The 25,562-nt window shown below is 42.7% G+C and overlaps 2 protein-coding genes across 14 annotated transcripts in view; one reads left to right on the top strand and one right to left on the bottom strand.

Moving 5' to 3' along the window:
* LOC6725013 (cAMP-specific 3',5'-cyclic phosphodiesterase) overlaps window positions 1-25,562 on the bottom strand; it is a 105,530-nt gene that overhangs the window by 4,785 nt on the left and 75,183 nt on the right. For 4 of the 13 annotated variants that reach the window (XM_039298056.2, XM_039298062.2, XM_039298060.2 and 1 more), the window contains 10 exons: window positions 16,818-16,994; window positions 12,213-12,251; window positions 6,032-6,136; window positions 4,290-4,476; window positions 4,019-4,112; window positions 1,231-1,571; window positions 887-1,151; window positions 706-820; window positions 474-636; window positions 41-409 (listed from right to left, as the gene is read on the bottom strand). In XM_039298056.2, the coding sequence (XP_039153990.1) occupies window positions 41-409; window positions 474-636; window positions 706-820; window positions 887-1,151; window positions 1,231-1,571; window positions 4,019-4,112; window positions 4,290-4,476; window positions 6,032-6,136; window positions 12,213-12,251; window positions 16,818-16,994 (1,855 nt within the window). Of the gene's footprint in view, window positions 1-40; window positions 410-473; window positions 637-705; window positions 821-886; window positions 1,152-1,230; window positions 1,572-4,018; window positions 4,113-4,289; window positions 4,477-6,031; window positions 6,137-8,617; window positions 8,817-12,212; window positions 12,252-16,817; window positions 16,995-23,278; window positions 24,377-25,562 lie in introns of those variants that run through there. The other 9 variants (XM_039298057.2, XM_039298063.2, XM_039298058.2 and 6 more) reach the window with 7 other exon arrangements.
* LOC27207950 (katanin p60 ATPase-containing subunit A-like 2) lies at window positions 21,405-23,101 on the top strand. Its single transcript, XM_016183576.3, has one exon. It carries the CDS (start codon window positions 21,415-21,417, stop codon window positions 23,026-23,028), a length of 1,614 nt encoding a protein of 537 aa, XP_016037965.1. The 5' UTR covers window positions 21,405-21,414; the 3' UTR covers window positions 23,029-23,101.

The raw sequence follows: 25,562 nt of genomic DNA, 5'->3' as shown, positions 1-25,562 counted from the left end.
CTACTTTCTGGGGGGGAAGGGGAGGGGAGGAGGGGCTCACTTGAAAGCGTATCCTGTCCTCCTGCGGATTCTCATCGACGCCCGATGGCGGCGGCGAAGGCGGTATCATGCTCTGGTAGTAGTCTCTGTTCTCTTCAAGCGTGTCGAGTATGTCCTGGGCATCCGGGTGCACCAGGTCCGCCCAGGTCTCCCATAGTGGGTGGACGATGTAGTCGATGAAGCCCACCTGCGACTTCTCGATGGTGGCATTGTGGCGATCGCACATGGGACTGATGTCCATGCCCGACTCGCGCTCCTTGTCGCCCTGCAGGAAGAACTCCTCCATGAGCAGGGCTACCCAGCGCTTGTAAAGCGGCAGCGGCTTGGTGGGATTGCTCAGATCGGCGCAGTGCACCAGATTCTCAAGCACCTAGTCGAAAAGAGGAGTAGTGTAAGCACAAGTGATCACTTTCAAGTCCACCAACAACTCTCACCTGTATGCGATCGGTGTAGTTGTCCAGCAGCAGTACTCCGGAGCCGGCCACCTTCTTGGTTTCCACCATTGTCTTCAGGTCGGCCAGCAGACTCATGTGCTTGGACATGTCCGTGGACAGCACAATATCAATAACCATTTTCCTCAATGTTTGGCGTTGTTTCCTTTCGAAAAGATTGAACGTGGCTTGTACAATGTTTTGTGTGCATTTGGGCTAACTATGATGAACTCACTTTTGCATATTACAGAATATATCACATCCTTGATTTTGTAATAATTTAAAGGCAACAGCTAAATGATGATTTTCCAAAACAGATTCGTCATTGTACATTAATGCTAGTTCGGAACCTGCGGGCAAATAGATATGTTGCATAATTAGATTAGATTATCCGATCGAACTGAGGTAACACGCACTTGAGTTAACCAAGAACTGATTGGTTAAGCCGGGATGATCAACATCGTGGATGCAAGCGGCGAACAGCGCCCCGCCCACTTCGAGCGGCGTGAACACGCCCTCCAGCGCCGGTGTGTTGAGTAGCACGTTGGTGCTTTGGGTCACGTCGGCGGCATGCAGCGAATTGTGAAACGGATTGTCTTTGACGTAGTGGTCCTCCAGAGTAGACATAAAGTTAAGAAAAGTTTTCGGTGGTATCATAAGACTGGTCAGTAATTCTCTACTCTGTGGGGCGGAAAATGAGAAAGAGAAGAAGACAGTTTTCAAACAATGATGCTTTTGCTATGATTTTCGTTCTGCGCACCTGAAATATGGTGTATGCCACACAGGTGAGCGGTCGATTGACGCTGAACTCGCCGATGCTGAATATCTGAATACCCCAGGTGTCCAGTTCGCCGAGCAGGGTGCCCAGCTCGTTCTCCCTGGGTGTCTCCACGCCGAAGGTGGGCAGCCGTTCGCCGGTGAAGCTGTTGGTGTGCGACAGCGGCCTCTTCACGCCGCTGATCTGCGACATGGGCGGACCGCGCGGCGAGCGGGAGCGCGCGTACTGTCCAGCGGACTGCTGGCCAGCGGCCGCGTTGGCGGCCACCAGCTCGGGGTTATCCTCCACGCGCAGTGATGGCAAGTCGAACTCCTGCTGCTTGTCTGCAAGGAGTTGGAACGCAAGTCAGAGTTAATTAGGTGAATCAGGTGTACGATTTTCTATTCGGGATGGATATTAAATAGATTCCGATTCTTTGGTACCAAAGTCAGACATCACCGTCTGCCACAAACACACATGGGCCAGGGATCTAGTGTGCGTATATCTACATCTGCATATTTCTATAACCGAATGGGGCAGGCAAATGTGGGCCAAGGGATGTGGAAGATGCGGATGTGGAGCAGCGACCCAAGTCCTTCAACTCGCATTGCTCAGGGCCTTGCTTCTTACTCGGTGCTTAAATAGCCATATAAATATTCAAGCGTTCGACGGCAAACAAGCAAAACTTTTGCAGTTTCCCATTCAAAATTCCATTGCCTACTTTTCGGGGCCGCAGCCCTTAACCCCTCGCAGCCCCATTGTTTTTGTTTGTTTGTCGCTGTTTGTGGCATGGAGAGCGAATTCAAATTCAAATTGCCTGTGCATAAATTAATATTCATTTCAAATTCCAAATTGCGTTGAGTTTTCGTTGGCCGGTAAAAACTGAAAACTTAAAACTACACATCAAACATAAATAATGTTTTGTTTGCTAGCATAGCTTGTGTCCTTTTAATGTGGCTCATGTGTTGCCACATTTGATCAACTCTTGACAGCTTGCACACTTTAAGCCAAATTTTAAAGCACTAAAGTCAAGCTGTTTTTTTTTTTTTTTTGGTTTTCCACTCCTTGCGATTCTTTTTGGCATGCTCCAAAAATCTCTTCCTTTCAACGGAAAATTTATTCACCTGATATGTGTGTGGCAGAATCTTGTTTTGCATATGCTGTCCTTACTTTCTCTTCGCTTGATTTTCTTTTCTTTTTTTTTTTTGAGATTTTCCTGCTCCTAGGGCGAATTTCAGGTGCTGAAATCTGTTTTGGCGCACCATAATTTTTTGGGGCATTTTCCAACCCTTCTTTCCCATTCCCTCTTCCTTCTTCTTCTTTTTTTTTGACTTTCGAGGTCGAGGCTTCTGTTTCAAATGAAGTGTTACAAATGGACATTAGGCAGCCGTGTGTGTGGGGTGTATTTTTTTCACTGTGTGTATCCCCCAAATGCGATTTTATGCTTGATAAACTACGACAACAACAAGTTAGTTGGGTTAGGCCTGAAAATTCTAGTGAAAAGGTGGGTTTAGATCCCGAGAAGGTCACTTTATCCCCCGGCTGGGGTTCCCTCCTCCCCCCTCTGTGGCCCCTCTTTCAGTGGCTGCTCAGTGAAGCAGAAATATGGACAAATGTGCAAATATGCCCGATATCCTTTCGCTCCCTCTGTTCCCACTTTTTTCTCCTACGCTTTTAACTTTTTTTTTTTGCTGCTTTTTGACTAGGTGCGGCCCCTTTGTTTGTCCACGCTAACGCCACGCCCACCGCCCACCTTGCACGGGAAAAAAATAATTTGGAAAATGCTAACATGAAGTTGATAAGAAGATAACTATTTGTTATCAATCGTGTTAAATGTTATTTTTTTTTTTAGTTCTTGATTTATTTTAAATCACAAATTCAAAAATAGTTTCTAATTTAATTTGTTTTCTGTATAAACGAGCGGTCACTTTTTAAACCTGGAATGTATCCCCGCTCCCGCACAAAGTGCCACCAAAACGGGAAAATGGGGAAAACTTTTCGGGGAAAATGAGGTCTCCGCTTTGGGGGATTGGCTCGCAGGTTAAACAATGAAATTTCCACTTCATCTGTTTTTATGCTGCTCTGCATAATTTAATTTTGCACTTTCAATTCGAGAAAATTTGGGTAGCAAAAGCGAATGAACTATTGTGCCTTCGAAATCTCCAAAAACTACAGCTACATGGAATATAAAATGTACATTAAATATACTCGTTCAAGGGTATTATATTTTCTCGACCTGTTTTCAGTGTTTCAAATCCAAATGGATTTGCATAATTTTTTCGAGTTTTTCCGCTCTATTTTGTTGGCTCTGCAGAGCAGATTGATGGCTCGAGGCTTTAGCTACTTCAACTCCATTCTTCTGCTCTTTCCCGCCGCGGTGGCTAATGCGATTTTATTGCATACTTTGGTGAGCCGAGCAGCCAGAAAAAAAAGAAAAAAATACGACGAAGGCAGGCCGAAACAAATTGCAGCCAGCGAAAGTTAAAGCCGCAAAACATCTTGAATAACTTTCGAGCCTCGAATGCGTGGCATCAGCGAGCTGCGGAGGGGCTTTGATGGGTTAAACTCATAGTTTGTGGCGTTGATGACGAGGCGGAATCGCAAATAAGGGGTAAATAGAATTGAAAATCCACGGGAAACGATTCGAGCGTTGGTATTGGTTTGCAAAAACTTTGCAATGAAATGAATTTCCAACTTGAAACGAATCGATTGGGGGATTTCAGTTGAATTACTGATTTGCTTGAGGAGGAACTGATATATATATATATATAACTAGCATATCGAAACTCACCCAAAAATGTGGAACATATATATTCGGAAATCTGATTTCCCGATCTGCTGGACTCGCTGAAGTGCGACAGCTCCTTGTTGAGCATGCGTTTGAACTGAAAGGGGGGAAGTTTGAGTTAAGTTAATCAAGTTTTGCTAATGAATAAGGCCAAACTTAAAACTAACTAATGGTCTTACTAATCGAACTTCGATAAACATTTCGCAATGTAACAAGTTATTTTGCATCTACTCGCTGTAATTTGTAACTAGTGAAGTGAATATTAAGATCCTACCTTAAGCGACGCCATGTCGGAGACGCTGCGATGGGTCTGGATGGTCTCCAGCTGGTCGAGGCACCAGTCCAGCTCCTCGATTGTGTCGGTGGCCAGGCGGGTGTAGGCCTCCTCGCCCTGGGACAGCGGGGCTCCTGGGGGGTTTCCCGATCGCGAGGCCGACGAGGATTGGTTGGGCCGCCTGGATCTTGATGGATTAATACACAGTTTTCCACACACACACACACACGCGCGCACATACATAGAGAGGGGGATTGGGAAATGGGCGGGGGTAGGCGGTTGGGTTCGGGGTGCAGATACAACAAACGAACAAAATCATCAAACAAACAAACAAACAGACAAACGAATCAACAAACAATCGAACGAACATTTAAGGGAGCATGGTAAGCAAATATGAAAATTTAGACGATTTAATTGGACAATAGTTGTTAAAAATAAAAACGGGCAGTGGGGAGGGGGGGAAGTGGGGAGTACGGAGTACGGAGTACGGATTATGGTATATGGAATGTCACGTAGCATGGTGTGGGTGTGGCAAGAGGAGAACACGACATTTAGATTTGTGATTTTGCAAAAGTATCGGTGACACACATAGACGCATATGGAAATGGCAAAATCGGAAAGAGAGTTAGAGAGAGAGAGAGCGAGAGAGAGCGGAAGAGAGAGAAAAAAATATTTATATTTGTGAATTTTCATCATTTTTTTTTTTTTTTTTTTTTTGGGGGGGGGGGATGGTCGTAAGGGTTAAACTTTCTATTTACAGCAATCACTAAAAAGTCAGGGGGTCTGAGGGATTTTTAGGGGCCTGCAGGGGGTTAAGGGTGTTAAGGTGTTAAGTGTTATGTGCTTTAACCCATTTCTTCAAGGCGTGCATCTTTTCGAACAAACGGATTTATTTACAATTAATTATATGATTAATAGTGTTATTGACGTAAAGTAAATTTGTTCATATATCGATATAATTTCTTCAAATCATCATAGTAAATTTGTTCATATATCGATTAATTTCTTCAAATCATCATATCAACTAACAACTAACTTGTAAGCAGCAATCGACAAGACAAACATTTCTCGCTTGAGCAATTGTTCTTTGGAAAATTGACTTTTCATCGCTTTTGAACAGAAATGCTCTCTAAATTTAAGTTTTGCGCCATGGATATATTCCACGAAAAAATTCGTATAAAATTCTGATGCTGTCCCACTTGTTTTGGCGATATACTTGTTGTATTTTTGGAACATTTCGCGTCACTTCTGAAAAGTAGGGGGTTTTTTATCGAATGTCGTGCGTACCTCCAACCTTTCGCTGGGTTCTATTTATATTTTTTCATTTAATCTATTTGTGTTTTTGTTTTTCCACATTTTTTTATGGACCGACCATCAAAAGTTATTGTTGGAGGCGAGTGTTATTTTGTTTGTTGTCATTGTGGTCGCTGCTTTTGATTAATTAAAGTGTGAGACGACAAAAAACACACACCAAGACCAGAGCGAGAGAGAGAGAGAGTCAGAGGGAGATAGAGAGAGAGAGAGTGAGTAGGTTAAGGCGAGCAGAGAGCAGGCGGCAGCACACATAGGGGTTAAGGGGGTTAAAACAGAGCGAGATTTCATATTTTCGGGGTCAAGTACATTGCATATACATAGTACACAACAAATTGAATGCCTCCCGTGGGTTGCGGAGGCTGAGGGGCTGAGGGGGTGGGTGAGAGGGTGGTGCTAAAAGGGGCGTGTCAAGGTCACAATACACTTACTTGTTTGATGCTGGAACATTTGTCAGACTTAATAAATTGTTGCGCACTGAACGTAAGCTGGCTAAAATTTGGGCGAAAGGCGTCACAATGAGATCCTCGCCGTGGCTGCAAGAAAGTGTGAAAGAGAAAGTGTGGAGAAAGGTGGAATGTTATTAGTTTGAATTGAAATCCGGTGGAAATATTCCTCAAAATAAGCCAAAACCAAGAGGAGATAAGCCGTGTAAAGCCATGCAATTATATTACCCACTATGTAAACTATATCTAAGCTTTTACAATTAATATTATTATTATGCACAAGAAATTAAAGTTTCCCTTTGAAGTACAGAACATTAAGTATATCCAATGAAACACAATGACATTGAACATATTTTCCTTTTCTTATTTTTGCAAATAAAACCAATCGAGAAAAAAGTGATGTTTAAATATCTCAAGAATGCTCTGAGCCAGCCGTATTAACACCTTTTGCTAAACTATTGATGTTTTTCTCATTACGCTGTAATATGCTTTAATAATTGCACAGTGTGTTTGGAAACATATAAAAGTCGGTCAACCGAATACTCTTACATCGCACAAGTTTCTAAGGCTCTTTGATGCATTGCCAAAAGCTGCGAAAACAAGACCATAAATAACACCAAGAATTTTAAACGAAAATTTTGCTAATTTATTTAAATTTCGATCTTTTTCATTTTGCTGTATTCTGTCGAAACTATGTAATTTGTTTGGCATTCATTTTGAGTAGAATTTAAATGGCAAAATGTTGTGAAAATCGAAAACGGTGCTCGGAAGAGGTCAGTGAATGTCCCTCGAATAAAAAAGAGGGGCAAAAAAAAAGGGACGCCATGGCGACGGCCAAGTTTCGGTTTCTATCCGCCGCCCTTTTTATGCTGAAAATTCCACGCAAATTGCGGGAAACATGTAGAAATAAAAAGGGCACTGGAAGGACCTCCAAGACGTGGGCGTGGCTCATGGGCCGGACTTTTCCGTCTTGGCAAAGTCGCTGAGATTTTTCGCTGTGTGCCAAAAATAAAGCAAAAGGAAGCCGAACATTTACGAAGAAATACCGAGAATCGCATTGAGGAGCAAAAACAAGGAGACACGACGAAAAAAACGTTGACAAACAAAAAATGGCATAAATAATTAAGTATAAAAAGCGCATACATATAGACAGATGTGTGTATAGCTATGTATGCGTATATGTATGTGTGCCAAGTTGCGGGGGCGTTCACATCGGTGCCGTCACGAGAATCGGTAGACAAATTAAACGCAGTGAAACGGCGCCAAAGAATTTAAATTAAAATTAATTGAAAGCAGAACGTGAGGGATGGTCCAACCTTTTTTTCTATCATTTCATCGAAATATAGATCAGCATAAAAGCATAAAAACCCCCAATTTTCACTACCTTCAATTAGCAGAAACGTAAATCGAAAAGGCGCTGAGTGAAAGTACTGAGTGATATTTCAATGTGTGTAAAATTGACCGCTTTACAACAATGAAAACGCAGCCTATTCGAATTCACATTTCTGGGCACTTTTCACTTTTCTCCCCTCACTCGTCGCCTGTCGCACGCTATTTGCTTAACACACTTTTGTCCGGCTTGCCTGACTTTTGGCACGTCGCTCATATGGCGCTCATTGAAATCGGGCAGAAAAATCGTGCCAGACATTATCCATCGATAACCGCAAACAACACTGGAAAACGGCGGGAAAAGCGAACGCTCAAAACAAATGGGTTGTTTGTCTGCCTTTTGTACGCGAAGAAGAACTTTCATGATGGTTAATTTTTTTGTTGACACTGATTTGTCATTTCGTTCAAAGACACTGTGGGGGTGCGTCCACCCCTGAGTATTTCTTATTATTTCTGTGCCATTTCGCCAGCTATTTCGGTGGATTTATATTGCGACGCATTTTCAACACGCCCCCAAGAGATCGCCTCTTTAGTTAAAAACACGGCGTGACTCATCAAAAGTGTAGTAGACAAATGAAAGACTGATGTGCATAATTAAATTTTAATCACTATCTATTGTTGCAAAGGCCCACTATTTGCAGCTAAATGACAAATCCAAACGGATTCTATAAAATTGGACAGCTTAACTCAAATTTCCCATGATGACAACTACTAAAAGCCTAATGGCAAATAAGTATAGTTTCTGGGAATTTGTGCGAAAACCTATTTGAAACGCAATGACATTCACTCAAATTGAAATAAAATGTTTTTAGCCAGACGGTATTTGTCAGATTTAGAAAGGGAATTCCCGCAGAACGCAGGAAAACAATGTCCCAGTCAATAAAATGTTAATTAAAATTAAAACTAAATATAGTAAGTGGTATATGTATAAAACTAAAGCTCTGCCAACATATTCTCGCATGGAAATAAACGCGAGCCATAGATCATAATTAATGGAGGCAAATATAGAAGACACGCGGCCTGTTGGATGTCATTAAAATTGAAATTTGCTGTATTTTCGATAAATATGTATGTATCCGAAAAGATATATGCTCGTGTATCCAACATATAGAGGAGGCAAAACTATTTCGAGAGCTGGCCATAAATGGCCCTGATCGCGCCAGCATATCCCTTGATATATACCTGCGCTGTGACTTGATGGAGAACATGTTGTCCCGATCGTTCAGAATGGTCAAAGCCAAGTCGTCCTGCATGATCGAGGGTATCATATTGAAGAAACTGTGCACTCGCGGCAGAGACTGCGACGATGCTGAGTTTTTGTTCAGCATTTTGCTGGATTTTGCACAATTGGAACGGCAACAAAAAATAAAATAAAATAAACGCAATGCTGTTTATAATACAAGAAATGAAATTAACAAGCACTTTTGGCCCCCATGGGCCCACTGGTTCGAAATTCTGTGCTCCGCTTGATGAAAGTCTTTAAGTCGCCTGTTTATTCTTCAGTTCTTCTGCGTTTGAAGCAATCGGTTCGAGATTTCCGCGGCTGGTTTCAGATTTTTTCGAAATTTCCACGAGCAACCGCAGAACGAGAATGAAGCGCGTCCCGCGGCAGAAAAATACAGAAATCAGAAAACACAGTGGCCAAACACACGTAAAAGAAAAATTATCGCAGACGAGTCTCGCGAGAGCGGAGCGCACAAATTATATTCAACTTATAAAAAAAGAAGAAAAAAAATATTTCTACTTGTCGCTCGTGAGAGTGTTTTTTCTTATTTTCATCTCGCTTAAGATTTCAGCTTGCTTTTCATCTTCATCAGGCGCACGGAGCAGCAGTTGCTCAATTATGGGGATACAGGGTGCGAATTAGTGCAATATGTAAATGCCATACTTTGCAGTCAGTTTGTAAGGTCAAAGTGCGTGCAATTGAAGTGCAAAAATGCCAAGAGAACGTGAGTTCTTTTTTCTTTTTTTAATTATTTCGAAGCACCCTGTTTTTGGGAATACGTCCTTCTCTGGCACTTCATCATTATTACCATCGGCGTCGTCATAGGCAACGCAACTATGCTCATGATGAGCATGAGAAAAGATAGCTACGCTCAAATAATTTAATTTTCATTTGCCATGCCCCCCGCCCCCCCATTTCCCCACCCCCCACCCCTTCCGTCGACGCTTTTCCCATCGCACTTACCTACGCTAATGCTTAATAAATTCCCCCTCTCTATTTTCGCTGGTTAATATTAATAGTATTAATATTCTTGTTGTTTTTGCTTCTGCAGCTGTTGGCATTTGATTAACGCTCATTAGCGGCAGCAACGAAATAAAAAAAAATCAAAATAGCGTCCACATTCATTTTTAAATACGGCAATGAATTTAATATCTTTCGCATGATAGGGAAGAAATTGTATTAAAGAAATAAGAAAACGAGAAATAAGAAAAAAGCTAAACAGAGAATAATGTTACAGGAATTCTAATAATACAAATTCTATGAGCGATTTTTGAGTTTTGCCTACGCAGCACTTAAGCTGATAACTGGGTAATGAGGACCACATTACTCATGCGCACCGTGCGCCGAAATGGCTTTGCATTTATTGCATTGACTGAGCGAATGATTGCAGTCATTACAAAGCTCAAACGACGTCTAATCTGTACACGTAGAAAAATTAGTTAAACATTCAAGATAAATCAAGTCACTTTCAAACAGTAAATGGTAGTTTAAATCAGATTTAAATCTATATATGCACCATTTAATCAAAACTTGATTCGAAATCGAACCTTTTTTTTTCTCAAGTGCACTCATAAACAAAAGCTCACTCTACTCGAGTGCCTAAGCAATTCGAATAAACATTCTCGGGGGAATATCTTCGGGCATTTGTCTTAATCTGACTGGTGGCAGAGATTTACAGAGATTTATGCAATCAAACAGTTGCTGACCACATTTCACATTTGGCTGCTGCCTTGAAAACCAGTCAACTAAAACTATAACCGTTTCAAATGTCCATTAATTCATATAATGCGGAATGAGCTTTGCTGCTCTAAATGTGTTGAGTGCGACTCTGGAAATACACTCCAAGAATTTTGTGACTTAAAATCGAATCGAACTTTACAAAATTATAAATTTGTGCTTCTAAAGAATTCTAAAGAGAACAAATATCTTTTTAACGAGGTAAAAAACAATTCAAACAAATAAATATATATATAAATATTTGAATGCCTCAGTGGCGTCTAAAACTGCCTGTCGATCGGGAATATAGAATATATTTTATATTTGGCCCTTATTCGTTTTGGCTATATCATGGAAGAATGCACTTCGAGCTGCCGATATTAAAGCACTTAATTTGCATTTCACTTTTGGCTCAGCGCAGCCATTTTCCATTTTCCATTTACCATTTTCCGCTTTCCCCGGCCAGCCTGCCATTTCCATGCCACACACACACACACACACGGCTATAAAAAGGAATTTCTATTTTTTCGCCGCTGGGTGTGAATGACAAATCTGCAATGTGCGATGCATTTTTCCCGTATATACATATATATGTATATATACGTGTGTATATAGTGTCTCGCATATGTATATTAAAGCTAAAATTATGCGCCCGCAATCACGAGCACTCACGAATCATATTCAGGCACTCACAGTTTATTTTCCTTCTTTTTTTTGAGCCAATTGAGGCACTGGTGGCAGAGCAAATTTAATGCACGGCAAAAATGTATTTTATTTAGTTGAAGATGAGGCAAAGGCATTCCTCTTCTGCTGCCTCATCTTGGGCCATATTTTATGGGGGTCTTCGCGTTGCTTTTGGTCTTGTTTCGTGCGCCAGCGTTTCTTCGGTGTCACGCTGCGTATGAGTAATGTGAGGAACGTATACGCCCGGTGGCACGGCACTGCATGTGGCAACTAGACTGCGACCACAGCGGGTGACTTTCGAGAGAGAGAGTTCCCCCTGATTGACTTCTGTCAGCAATTATTCCGTTTTATTTATTTTCTCTATATACATTCCACTTTTTTTTCTCTTTTTTTTGGGCCTTGGCACTTGGGGACAGGAAATAGGAAATGTTTTTCATATTTAAATTAGCTTGGCCTGCACTCAATAATATGCCAGATGTCAGCGTCATTCGATGTGCGAAATTCCTCTGCAACTCGTGACCGTCCAAGAAAAATGGGAATGACTCAACGGACATGGCCAACGTGTGAGCGTTGTGAGTCGAAAGATTCGATTCTACGAGGGGTAAAGTTCAAAGTTCATTGAACCAAGGAATATTACAAAGTACTGGAACATATTCAAAAATATTTCCGAACTAATTCTTAATTGAAAAATTGTTATATTCCTTACTTTACGTCCCTTTAATAGAAAATAGATTTCATACATTACCATTGTTGCTTACAACATATGTACATTGAACGTACCCAATAAACACTATGATTTAATCTATCAATGATTGCAAGCAAGCAACGCAAACAAATAAAATGTTGAAAAATCGTGGAAAACAATGGAAATCCATGATAAAATAGCTACAAATTAGCCTTAATAAGTCCGCAAAAAGAATTTCGCAATATGTAATTATATGTAATTATCGGGTATTCAAGTAGCGAAACAAAAAACGCATGCAAATCACAAAATGCAGGACGACAATGGCAGAATGAAAAGGACAACAAACATACAAACATCAAATGCAAAGGCAGGCAAGACATAACGATAGAGATAGATAGATAGCTAGATAGAGAGAGACAGAGAAAGAGAGAGCGATATAGGCAGATCAATTCTCTCGGCATACGTACGATCGGTCAACGAGTATAGAGGCTTCCTGTTCTTTAAACCTGGAAAAAGGGTTACAATCTTAATAAACAACGAGTATACAGACAACAATCATAAGAATTGTACTAAGTACTAAGTGAAGGAAATAGAGGGAATATAGGTTAGAATATGGGAGAAATAGGCGGAAACTAGGCGGCAAATGTAGCAAACAATGAACGCAGAAGGGAATACGATGGCAAACTAAACATGTAAAATCAAATCATAAAATCATAATAACACAAATAAAAATACGAATAGTCCTTAAACTTTTAATTAAATATAACACGCACTTTACTCTACAGGGAATGTAAAACTGTTCAGCTCTTTGCGAGATTACAAATGGAAACTATGTTGTTACCTGAAGTCAGTAAACAAGAAGTCCGTCCGTCACACCCGGGTAATAATTCGAAATGCATCCAGCTTTAGTCCCAATTGTTTATGTTTCGAACACGAAACTAAAACGAACAGTTCGCACACTAAAACCACTTAATATTACACTGTTTAATCGAAAAGAAAACTGTGTTGTTTATATCGAAATATGAAGAACCACTCTAGATTATTTCATATATGATTAAGCTGGGAATCTCTAATACAACTTTGAATGCGAAAGTTCTCTCCTGAATAACCTATATATAAATGAATAATACATTTCAGAGTGAGTCCCTTTTCTCTACGTGTATTTTCTCGGAGAGACCAATTGATGCGTCACGTGCAGCCAAATGCTAAGTGGGCGAGCGGTGAAAAGTGGGGGGTTGAAAGCGGGTGGCAAGTGGGGCGGCAATGCCCGACGACTTTCGCTGACGCAGACAATGACCCCGCCGCATAGATCAGTGCAAATCCAGCGTAATGACGTCATTCCACCACGTCACAACAAACAGACAGACAAACAAAATGTGGGGAGCAGGGAAAAGGAGCTGGGCTGCACAAAAGTCGAAGTTGAAGTGTTGACATTTAAGCACATGGCCAAAAGGACCCCCCAGCCAACAGCCACCAACCACCAGCCCCGCCCCTTTTGGCAACCGACTTTGCCGCCCATTTGTCTCCTGCATTTAGAACTTTGTGTGCAAATGTCATTGGGCGCAAATAAAGGGGCGGGCGCAGTGCAAAGGCCCTTTACATAATAGGAGGTCAACTAATCGGACCTCTGGCGACATTACGTTATCTAACTTTGTTTTGTTTGGCAATAGGGAAAGCTCGTCGTAGGATTTATTTTGTACGGCATTCGTTCATTTGAACCTTGGTTGCCATTAAATTTATAATATTGTTTGTTTCTTTGGAGGAAATATTAAATCGCTTAACTTAGTTGGTTTGCCAGCAGCTCAGTGTTCACCGCAGTTAACCCGAAACTAATCCACAAACACCGCAGAAGCCGAAATCCAACGAAAAGGATTTCACATCCCATCTCCTGCACTTCCTTCAAACTCTTATTCCAATTTGTTTTCTATTTTGCCATTTCTCAGTAGTTTTTCCATCAGTTTATAAAGTTAATGGCAACGCAAGTTGCAGCCAACAGGATGAATTTCAAAAGGAATTTGCATGGTTGGCTGGACGAAAACTTTCGCATTCACCTGACTCAGTTTTGGGGATAAATTAAGGCCAGAATTTGGGACTTCAAGGGGGAAATGCTCTATTGAATCTTATTAGCATTTCTCCCCATCTGTATTGCTACTTTTTTTTTGCAGTGCACAAGTCTTGGAAATCCTACCCCACTACAAGAATTGTTTTCTGCCATTTGCTGAAAACAATTCCACTTAACTGCATCTATTATTATTGTTGCCATGATTATTTTCTCGTTTTTCGGGGTGGCTGTCCGAAAATGTGAGATGGAACATCCCGATATGCCGACAACAAAATATTATGACTAATTGTGAGCTGTTTTGCTCGAATGACGACGACCTTGACATTTACACGGAAAATAACAAAATCGCCAAATGGATGGATGGGCTGTATGTGGGTGGGTTCGTTGTTTTATGGTGGTATGCAAGACAGAATCTCGGACAGTCGGCTAATTATTTGTTATTAGTGTTGAAATCTTTATGAAACTTGGTCGGTCGTCAGTCGATGGTTTCAGTACTTGGGCATGGTGCTCGCTCCGCTCAGGATTCCCATTCCATCCATAAATACGTGTGTGTGTAATTGACAGCTCATCAGGAACATTGTTTGAAAGTGGCAGCCCCTAGAAATATTCCAACTTGATTGAAAGCAAACGCAGCGTGCGTTGAAAGGTGAAGATTGCCCCCTCTCTCTGCTCTTCCCACCCACACGTCTCCGTCTCCTTCTCTGCTTTTCCCACGACTCTTTCCCCAGGGGACGCGGGGGCGGAGGGGAGGGACAGTTTGGCAGGCCGAAAAACTTTGAAGGCAGACAAAAGTTTTCGGCTTCCATGCCACACCGAAAACAAATGCAAATTGCGTTGCTGTCGCCTGCCAAAAACATTTGACCGTAAAGGGAAAACTACAACAACACCTGAGGAAAAGCAACCACAGCAACAACAATAGGGATGGCCAAGAAGGAGGTCGAGCAACTGGGGAAAACAAAACGCCTATCGCCTATATCAACTAAAATTGAGTTGGTTCTACTTGAACGAATTACACAACAGATACTACAAGAATTTCTTGTGATTTCCCGTTTTAATAAACTTCAAATTGCTGTACTAAATATAACCTATTTTATTAACAGCGTTTTTGTTGTTAAAATTCAGCTTGTTAGCCATATTGATTGATTGATTGAGTTTTCCTTTTGATCGCAAATTTTCTAGCGACTCAAGATGTTTTCCGCCCTGCTTTTAAGTGTTCCATCGGTCCAAATATTTTTGCTTTTGTAATTTTACAGCCATAATTTGCGCCATACATTTAAAGTAGGGAAGGTGGAAAAACTGAAAACTGAAAAGTGGCAAAGGCAAAGGCAAAGCTCACTTTCGGCGCTGTAAAAATGTAAATATTTTGCCAGCCTTTGCTCGCGATTTTCCCCCGCTTTTCGCCCCTTTTCCCATCTGTTCGTGGTGATCATTAACCGCCTCCCACTTTTGTTGTTGTTGGTGTTGTTGTTGTTATTGCAGCTGCATGTGTAATTAGGGGGTATTGTTTTTGTGCATATTACATATGTACGTGTAAGTTTTCGGTTCGTGTGTGTGTGTGAGAGGGAATTTCTCTTTTGTCTGTGTTAGCGTGGCCCCATTGCCGGTGCCAAAACGGCAAAAAATAGTGGGAGTGCAGGGGGTGCACTCAGAAATACAGCAGCCAGAATGCTAGCCAAAAAAAAAGACTGACACTCACTATGAAACCCATACAGCAACACAAACGGAAGTAAAAAAAGTGGATTTCCGGCCCCAGTGTTGCATAACGCGATTTTGGCCATGCATGTGTAATGACTGTTTTTTTTTTCGGGAGAGGGAAACTACTGTGACTAACTAATTGAAGTTCGAGCCTTCGGCGCTACAAAAGCTGTGCACAAAATATGCCCAGCATCAGCCAGCAGATGCAGTGCGAAAAATGCATCTACATAGAGATTAAATTTAAGGTTGTACGGTTTAACGAAGAGGTCGGAAGACCAGCCAAGTCACAGAAATCCCACAGAGTGTCGAGGAGGGGAAGCAGAGGGAAAAATTTGCGGGGAAAAAATGGAAAGCAAGCTTTGGAGCCTAAAATGCCAGCAAAGTTGTTGCACTTTTCGCCTGTGTGCGTTTGGAATTTTGCTGGCTCTTTGTAGAGGGCCAGTTCCCCTAGCTTCGCACCTCATATCCCTTCATATGCCCTTTCGAATTCAAATATCTCTCGTCAAGTTCATGTGTGCTCTAAGCGGAAACGGCTAAAAATCCTTTAAACACCATCTTAAAATGGTATTATTAAAGCCTTGTTTATTATAAAACTTATTTCATAATTGTTGAAGTGAAAAATATAAATGTAAATTATAAGAGAATGTAAAACCGAAAGAAAGCTTAAACTGTATTTGTTTTAAAGAGAGTAGTAGAAATTATAGATAGGGAGCGGAAACGGAGAAGCGAGTCATCATAAAATGAAATATTTTCTATATAGTGCCGGTAGAGTCGAGAAAAACAACACATTTACAGAACAGTAGGAAACCATCTTTAAAATAGATAGAGAAAGACACGCTTAAAAAATAAGGAGAATACAGGCATAAACGATTATATGGTGTTGGTAAAGACCAAGTAGAGCAGAGAAAGAAAGTCAGTATAGAAGTCCCCCGCAAAACGAATAATGGTATCGAATTGTATAGGTAACAGTGTAGATAAACACCACAGAAAACAACACTAAACGGACTCGTAGTAATCATAGTATCAGAAAAATGGCCCAACAAAGCAAAGGAGGAACCATAAGCGAAAAACGATAATCAAAGCCGTTTCGGATAAGGGGGAGCCACAAACATGGAAAAGGTGTCGAAAATGGCCAGCATCATCGTTATCTGAGCTCCAATTGGACAGGTGAATGTTTTTTGGTTTGCATTCACAAAATAATAACGGGGGAGAAATCAGCTTAAATATCCAACTCAAAACTTATGCAATAATGAATTATATATAGATGGGGGAATGGGAAATCAAGTGCTGTGCAAAGCCTTCGTTAGGAACTTACCTTTCGCTAGCGATGCTTGAGTTTCGGGACATGGACTTGGGCGACATCTCAAAGTCCGAATCGGAGCGATATAGAAACGATTCGCGACGCTGCGGCAAATTCTGTAGTACCAAACCGGCGCTGGGAGAGCCGCCCTCGAGCGGTGATCTAGCGCCCTGGCCATTTTCTACATCGAAACTGAAACGATAGTGTTAGGAAAATCAGATTAGCATGCTTTTGCAGTGTCAATTAATTGTAGATGTTGGTATAAGTTGCTACAGACCCATGACACATATCGTTTGTCGGAAAAGAAATGGACCTAAAATGTGCGGGCAGAGCCACCGGAAACGGAAGCGCGCCTAACAAGGCACATTTAAAGTTTCATTTCGTTAGTCATCTCTTGCACTTCCCCTTTTTTTTGTTCAGCTCAGTTGTCTGCGGCATAAAGTTTTTCTGGCTGGCAGAATTCTTGTAACAAGTTCGGTCCCCCCTCCAAATAAAAGCACAAAAAAAGCAAAAGTCAGTCCAGTCCGGTTTGCCAGAAAATGTGAAAGGAAAGTTTAGTCAATTTGAGGGAGATATTAAAAAAAAAAAATAAATAAAAGAAACTCCCTTAAAACTGCCGGCTCATCTTGACCAAAAAAGGGCGTGCTTCAATTTGCCGCTAGGTGGCGCCTTAAAACTTATAATCAGCCTCGGTTAAGCCGCCACTTTTATTAATGCCAATTTAATCTGACATCTAGATGCAAGAGCTTAACCAATAAACAGAAGTAACATAATCAAGGTCATAAGAGTGTATCAAGAAACAGACTTCAATAAAATTGAAGTGAAAACTAGCCGAATTGGTAACGGCAAAAATATCAATTCGCAGGGTTCCGACACTTATTCGCAACTTTCTTGTTTTATACTGCTGAAGAGCACTAGCACCCCACTTTTTGAGCTTTCCCAACACCTCCCTTTCATTTTCCTCGCCTCGCTGAGGAAAAGTCGTAAAGAAAAATGATGTTTTAAGTAAAATTTATACCGGGGTCATTAAGTAAACTTGGCACAAAGTTGTTGCCGCTTGTTGCTACTGCCACTGTTTGGTTTTTTCTTTTCTTGAGGGGTTGGAAAGTGCTGGGAAAATGCGGGGAAAATGCTGGAAAAGGGGGTGGCGGCGGTGAGCAACAATGTCGCCAGATTCCCTGGCATACTTTGTGGCGCTTTCCCGCAAAAGTTATTTTAACAGCAGCGCCGGCGACAAACTGTTTTTAGTTTAGTTTCGGTTTCCAGATTCGGGCATACACTTTCCCGCCATTCATTTTGTCAGTTTTTGTATTTTTAATGCTGCTATGAGCAATCTTTATTGTTGCTCTACATTGAAGAGTCTTTTTGTTTCGTTTTTTTTTGACAGTCAAAACAGTTGCGACCGCGAAATAGGAAAATTTCGCCATTGTTGATTTGGTTCTCGACTAGTTTTCTTGTGTTCTATTTGGTCTAAAGACGAACTAGAAATGTACACTCTATAAAATACTATTTTATTGTTTTTCTGTGCAGCATGGCAAAGCGAGTTGTTTTTTGTTAATAAAAATTCAAAACCACACAAGCCGAATGAAAATAATAGAAAATTCATTGTGTTCATTTTATCAAGGTATTAAAGTATTTAAAATCTCATTGGATATACCATTTCATTCATTTAATATTATATTTATTAACTTCTTCCACTCTTCGCCGCTATTCACTCATCCGATTGTCTCTCTGTTTTTGTGCCCAATATTTATTTAGTTACTTTGTAATGCACTCGTGCATTCATTCGCACCGTGAATGCAGCATTCATTCCCTTCAAAGTCGCCGAATACTTGGCGCCTGCTTATCCTGACGTCCCAAGGACCTGTCGTAACACTCGGAAAGAACTCGCGCAACATGGAGACAAAAAACAACACTCGAGCTCATAAAGCGTCCTGTCACAGGCAGCGCACAAAAAACGCAGATAAACCAAACAAAAAATGTGAGCAAGGCGCGAAGAAAGGCCAAATAGAAAACAAAAGATGGGGCAAGACAATTATAGGGCGTGTGAAAGAGAGGTCCAGAGTAGCCAACGAAAGAGACGGCAGTATTACAATGAAGCACCATTGTCCGAACTACTCAGCTCTTGGAGAAACATAATTTGGAAAATTTAAACTCGCTACAATAGTAGAAAGCTATAGCCCACTATGGGTAGCTGTATGTCTCAAGAGATTTGCATTCATCCCGAATATCCTTGCGAATTCACATATCTATAGATTCGGGAATTCGGGTTGAAGCTACCCACTATTTAGCGACTGGCTAAAACACATACGTCTTTATCCTTTGAGCAACTTCCAGAGACTTTCTTTATTTATAATTGCATACTTGCAGGCGCACCCAAACACAATTACGTACGAGTGGGTGGGTGGTGCTGTTGGGCAATTTCTTTCATTCTCTCTCTCTTTTTTTTTTGGGTGGCCGAGTGGGTTTTCCTTCGTTTAAGCCGTGACGTGCTTCCAGCCACACAGTCGCACTCAAGCCGGATGAAGGCGAAAGTAGCTGGCTGGCGGAAGATTGGCATTGTTGTTGTGCCGGGGGAATGCGGTGGGGAATGGGGCGGATAAGCTGGAGAAAGCGGGAGGGGGGGGAGGACGAACAGGAAGTGGCAGGATGGAGGAGTCGGGTGAAACGGAAGTGTGCCCGACGGCAGCTCTTCATGTGCCTAATTATATGTGCAAATAAATGAACGACGCATACTGATTGTGTGGGTGTGAGTGTGCCTGAGTGTGTGTGAGTGAACAGCCATCTGTGTGTTTAGGGTTCGTGTTTATGCACAGCTCTATGCGTGTGCGTGTGTGTGTGTGTGTGTGTGTGTGTCTCATAGATGTTTGCCAAAGACAAAAGGTTGGCTCTTTCGAATAAAAAAGAGCGCTAAGCTCAACGCCCAGCGCCAACTTAATTAGTTTGTTAAACTCGCAGCTCTCACACACACAAACGCATATATATGCACTCAAAGGGTGTCTGTGAGAGCCCTTTGGCAGGAAAAATGGCGCGCCAGTCCGGGAAAACAAAGGAAAACAGAAGCATTTTCAACAACAGCGGATGATTTATAAAGGAAAATTGTTTTTCTGTTGTGTTTCTGAAGCAATAAACTATGTTGAAAGAGTTCATAGCATTTTTCATACCATAAAAATGAGTGAATTTTATGCTTATAGTATGAGCCTACTTTTTGTACCCCTTTTTTTTAGTTGAAATCACATATCCCAGCGTGTCTTGAAGGATTTTTCTTAGCCACAAGCACATCGAGGGCAAGTGGTAAGTGGGCTCTCACTACCACAACACATGCACCAAAATACCGCCAGTCGAAAGACCTTGAGGGCAAATGGAAGCCCGAAAAGAATTCGAAAATAAAATACCCAAAAATCCAAAAACCAAAGCAAAGTGCAGAGCCTGAAAGAAAACTGCAGGCGAAAGAGACAGGGCAACGAATGCAACTGTGGGTGCGAAAGGGAGGTGGGTGGATAGTGGGTGGCTCGTGAGAGGAAAGAAAAACTGTCACAAGGCCATTAACAAAGCCTGAGACTGACTGCCATGAGGTTGGTTGGACGATGATGGAAGACAGGGTTGGCAGGGTGGCAAAAAAACCAAATTAAAATTGCGAAGCAAAAAAAAATGGGCACAGCCACCCGTGAACCAACACATTTCCACAGAGAAAAAGTTCTCGAGTGCCTAATGCAAACTTAGTTACATGTTTTAGATACTATTAACACTAGTCATAAATCGTATTACAAAATAGTACTTTGGAATCACATAAGTTTAGGTACCTACAAATCACGAACTACGAACAGAGACTCATAGGTTTTTCCACCGTGTGATAATGTTTTTTAATGTCGAGGTGAAATGGATGGATGGGCTGCAAATGGAAAATGCGGGCGATGGGGGGTGGGCGGTGGGTGGATGTTGCATGTGCATGTTGAATAATTTCACCTGACAGGGCGTGTCTCGTACGTGTATGTGTGTTTGTGTGCGGACAGGATACGCTGATTTTCATTTCATTGCGTTGTGCATTTGATTAACCATCTGGCGCCGTCATCTCTCGCCAAATTGAGCATGTAGCCAGCTCTTGGCAACCATTTTCGGAGGAAAAGCGAGGGAAATGCGAAATGGAATGGCAGGGAAAACCCTGTATCAAGTGGAAAATGCACAACGAACAATTAAGTGCACTAACCAATTGAGAGGACTCAATTGCGGCCAACTGATCCGGCAATTTGCGTGCCATGGAATTGGATTAGTTCAGAATTTGTTTGGTAAACACTAAAAGCTCAGAGTGGAAAATAGTGAACAGAAATCACAGAGCTTAGGGCAGTTAGCAAATAAACAATATAACTTAAATATTAAATTATTAGTTAGTCATGTTCTCTTTGTGTTCATCTCCAAGTTGCAGCTGTTTGAACCAAGTTAGCATCATGACAATGAAGAAACCACAAGTCACTCACTGCAAGTATTAGATTTTAGTGGTTTTCCTGCCTTACCCTGCATTTTTAATTACTACCCATAGTTTTTCAGCTTTATTATTTCCAGTGGTTGCCTTGGAAAATGTAATAAAAAAAAACGTTAGCCTCTAACGCGTAACATGGCAACCCCTGACATTCGTTATGACAACCCAGTGTTTCATTTTCATGCAAAAACTATTTCTGAGAAGCACAGACTGCCAGGAAAATTACGCCAGATAGTTGATCAAATTGCCGGGGCTCAAAACAACCGAGAGCACATCCCAGTTGTACGCGCAATTTTCCCGGAAAAGCCTCTAATGAAGACCCATGGAAAATACGGAGTGACGGCCACGGCGGCTGCTCAGGTTCTTTGCGAGGATGTGAGGAATTTCACCACACGTCGCCGCAATATTCTCCACCTAATGCACCGATATCTGGTGGAGAATGGATACTATGCGAGCGCCGAGTCCTTGAAAGCCGAAGGACTTCTTTCCGACGAGTACGAACTGTGCGACAATATCGATCTGGATGCCATGTACCTGGAGTATGCCACCTATTACAACATGAAATTTGGTAAATACCCGAAAATCCTTAAAAGAGTGGGAGCCAAAATTAAGGTGGAAGTGGGTGGAAAGGCGCAGGAAAAGCCGGCGGCCAAGGAGTTGCCCAAGAAACCACCGACCACGGACGCTTCTCTGGCCAATTGGCACATAGGTGTCGGCGCAGCCACACAGGCCCTGAGTAACGAGCAGCCGTTGCAGATAAAGAAAATGGAAACTGCAACGGAATCGAATGGCCAGGACAATGCTTGTGAAATCGAACATGGTCATTTGGGAGGTGATGATGTTCTGTTCTCCTCCCTGGAATGGCAATCCCTGGCGGAACTGGTCAAGACTTCCATATTGCAGGAGAATATAAAGATCAAGTGGTCGGATGTCTGCGGTAATCAGCGAGCAATTGAGTTAATCAAGGAGGCGGTACTAACGCCCATTGAGTTTCCCCAATTATTCGCACATGGCCTGAAACCCTGGAGATCCTTGCTCCTGCATGGACCACCGGGCAGCGGAAAGACCCTTCTCGCCAAGGCTTTGTATTCCGAGACACAGGGTCAAGTGACCTTCTTCAATATAACTGCCAGCATAATGGTCAGCAAGTGGCGCGGAGAATCCGAGAAGATCCTGCGAGTTCTCTTCCACATGGCAGCAAAACGAGCACCATCCGTCATTTTCTTCGATGAAATCGAGAGCTTGACCTCGAAAAGGGACAGGGCCACGGATCACGAGAGTTCCAAGCGCTTCAAGAACGAACTTTTGCAGCTTTTGGACGGCATGGAGCACTCATTGAACGGCGTTTTCGTCTTGGCCAGCACCAACTTGCCCTGGGACATTGATGAGGCCTTCCTGCGGCGCTTCGAGAAGAAACTGCTGGTCCAGCTGCCCAATGCGGCGGAGAGAAGCAGCTTGATTAACCGACTTTTGGGCAGCAGCATATCGCTGAATCCACGACTCCTCGAGCGGCTGGTGGAGATCTCCGACCAGTTCACCGGCGACGAAATACGTCTGGCTTGCAAGGAGATCAGCATGCACCGGGTGCGTTGTGCCACCAAGATTGGAGATCGACCAACCGGCTTGCTTGCTAAGGAATCGCCGGCAGCCATCGAGGCCAATGTGGAGAAGGCCTTCCGGCAAGTGCGGCCTTTGGGCCAGAAGCTGCTGGCCAAGCACGAGCAGTGGCAGCAGGAAAACGGCTCCTAGGCTGGACTATCGGAATACTGATATATTTTTAAAAGCAACTAAATAAATATATTGTGTACGTTTTTTTTTTAGTTTATGATAAAACATATAAGCCAGTTTGATAATTTCAACTGACTTTTTGAATGTTGGCAGAAGCTTGTATAGCCAATAACTTGAGTAGTGGTAAGTGTGTATTCTTGTGAGCTAATTCTTATAAAACATGTCTAATAAATTGAGTATATATTGCACATAAACACCCTTCATTTGTTACCTGCCCGTGGTGCGTCTCCTGGCACCGGCGATCGTCATCCGGGAGACATATCTACGGATCCGTCCGCTCGACCTGCGTTGCGAGGTATTCCCGGTGGTCACCGACTTGACGCTGTATTCTGTGGCCGTGGAGCTCCGGCGATCGCTGGTCATTAGATCGGAGCACATGGATGAGGACAGGATAGAGGCAGCCGATCTGCGCTTTCCGCCTGTAAAGGTTCCACCGCCGCTCGACGAGGTGGTGGTGGCGGAACTATCCGATCTGGAGAAGAGCGAGGACCTCTTGCTGCGACCCGATGATCCGGTGCCCGTGGCATCCTGTATATTGCTGTAGAACTCCTCGGTCTCGCGGTCGTAGGTCTGATCCTCATCGTCCTCGTCCATGGGATCCACGTCGAACTCCTCGCCCTCCGCCTCAGTGGCCATGGTATCGCTTCTCTGACTAAGTCCCCGATTCCCACGATTTCCGTTCGATAGGGACGACGAATGCTGTTGCAGTTGGTAGTACTCGTGGCAATCGCCTCGGGAGCCGCGGGACCTACTGCTCCCACTCAGATATCGATAGGGTGCCGAGCTGGAGTTGCTGGTGGTGCTCAAGGAGTGTCGTTTGCTGGGGCTTACATCCAGGTTGCCACCATTGATGGCCTCGCCGCCACCATCGCTGTCGCCACCGCCCACGCTTCCACTGAAGGTGACCTCATGGAATTTCGACGATTTTCGACGGGTCCTCGGCGCCATTGCCTCGCCGTTGTTGCCCAGCGAAATCGAGGGTCTCGGCCGGTTGTTGTTCTCTCCCTTCTGATTCAGATCGCCGCGATGATCCTCCCCGCCCTCCGGCATCAGGGTCAAGGCCAAGGCAGGTCGACCTCGCTTTCTGCTCCACGGAAAGGCGCGAATAAATGCAAAGATGATGAACAACGTGGCTATCATCTTGGCACAAAATCTCTACTTCTTTCCCAATGGACTATTTCGTCCTCTAGAAAATGGCGCGCACATCCTTGGGCATTTTGATTTCGTCGTCGGATTTTCAATTTCTTAATAACACTTATGTCGTTTTCTAGCACTTGCTCTTATTTAAACTAAGTTCGTTTACGATTTTCTATTTTTCAGAAAGAGAAAGAGTAAGATGCGAGGCGAGGCGAGACAGAAGATGGAAGGGTGGAAAATTGGAGCTGCAGTTGACAGACACGTGGCCCGAATGATGGATCAACGGTCAGCGCTGACAGCCCAGGAAAATAAGGGAAAACAGGAAAGAGAATCACAGTTCCAGGCACTAATAATGAAGTTTAAAATTACATTTGAAAACAATAAAAAATTGCACTCAGCAACACGTTGTACATTCTATTTTACTTAAGCTTAGGTTCTTAATCGTTGCTTAACTTTTGTGCGACTAGGAAAATCGGGCTAACACACTAACTTAATATTATGTTTCGTTCCAGGAGGAAAACCCAAAAGGACTTGAAAAGCGTAATTTGTTTGTTACATTGTTACATTTTCCAATCTCTGCGTGTTTGCCGTTTCCTGATCCACGCTTCATTCAGATATATATACATATATATAAAGTACAGATATCGCATCCTTCGTTTCGTTCCGTGTGACTGACAAACTGGCGGATAAACTGCTGGATGGACGCTTGTCTATCTGGCTGCGAGTGAATTTTATGCGCAATTTTGATGGCGCTGCGAGCGTATTATGATAATCAATGCACAATTATTGCACACACACATGCACACACCAGGACATGGGATATAGCGCATAAAGGACTCTAAGTGCAGGGCAACTTTTCCTTTCTCTTCGCTTTTTTCTTCCCTCTCGAGTAGCGTTTTCGCTTTGTAAAGGTTCCCACATCTCGTTTCTTTTCTTTTTCCTTGTAAGGAAGACAACAAAAATTGTCCATGTTGTGTGGGGGAGCGCAGGACAACACCAACAATAACAAGGACAACAAGGACCAAGGGGGCATTAAGGACACCCAGAGGAGGCATTCATCGTTGCTGGCGTTGTTGTTGTTGCCTGAGCGGCTTACCCAACTGATGATGCTCCTTACTGCTATCTCAGTATCTTCTCCATCATCCTGCACACAACCCTGCCGTTGACCTAAACTAGCTACTTTTTAGTTCAACCATAATTGAAATGATTTAACAATGAGCCGGCAATGCAGCAAAGGGGCGACGAGGGGAGCAGGAAAGCAGGAAAGCTAAGGATGAGGGATTAGGTGGGTTTTTAGATTTCCGGACTGGAAGGCCAAGGAAAGTTTCACGTGCCAACTTCTAAGATATTAAATAAGA

The sequence above is a fragment of the Drosophila simulans genome, chromosome X (genome assembly GCF_016746395.2).
Source record: "Drosophila simulans strain w501 chromosome X, Prin_Dsim_3.1, whole genome shotgun sequence".
Classification (NCBI taxonomy): domain Eukaryota; kingdom Metazoa; phylum Arthropoda; class Insecta; order Diptera; family Drosophilidae; genus Drosophila; species Drosophila simulans.
This window is presented reverse-complemented; position numbering and strand designations above follow the sequence as displayed.

What these genes read in the sequence shown, in the direction of transcription:
- LOC27207950 (XM_016183576.3), top strand. Translation starts at nt 21,415, where the DNA reads ATGGCAACCCCTGACATTCGTTATGACAACCCAGTGTTTCATTTTCAT.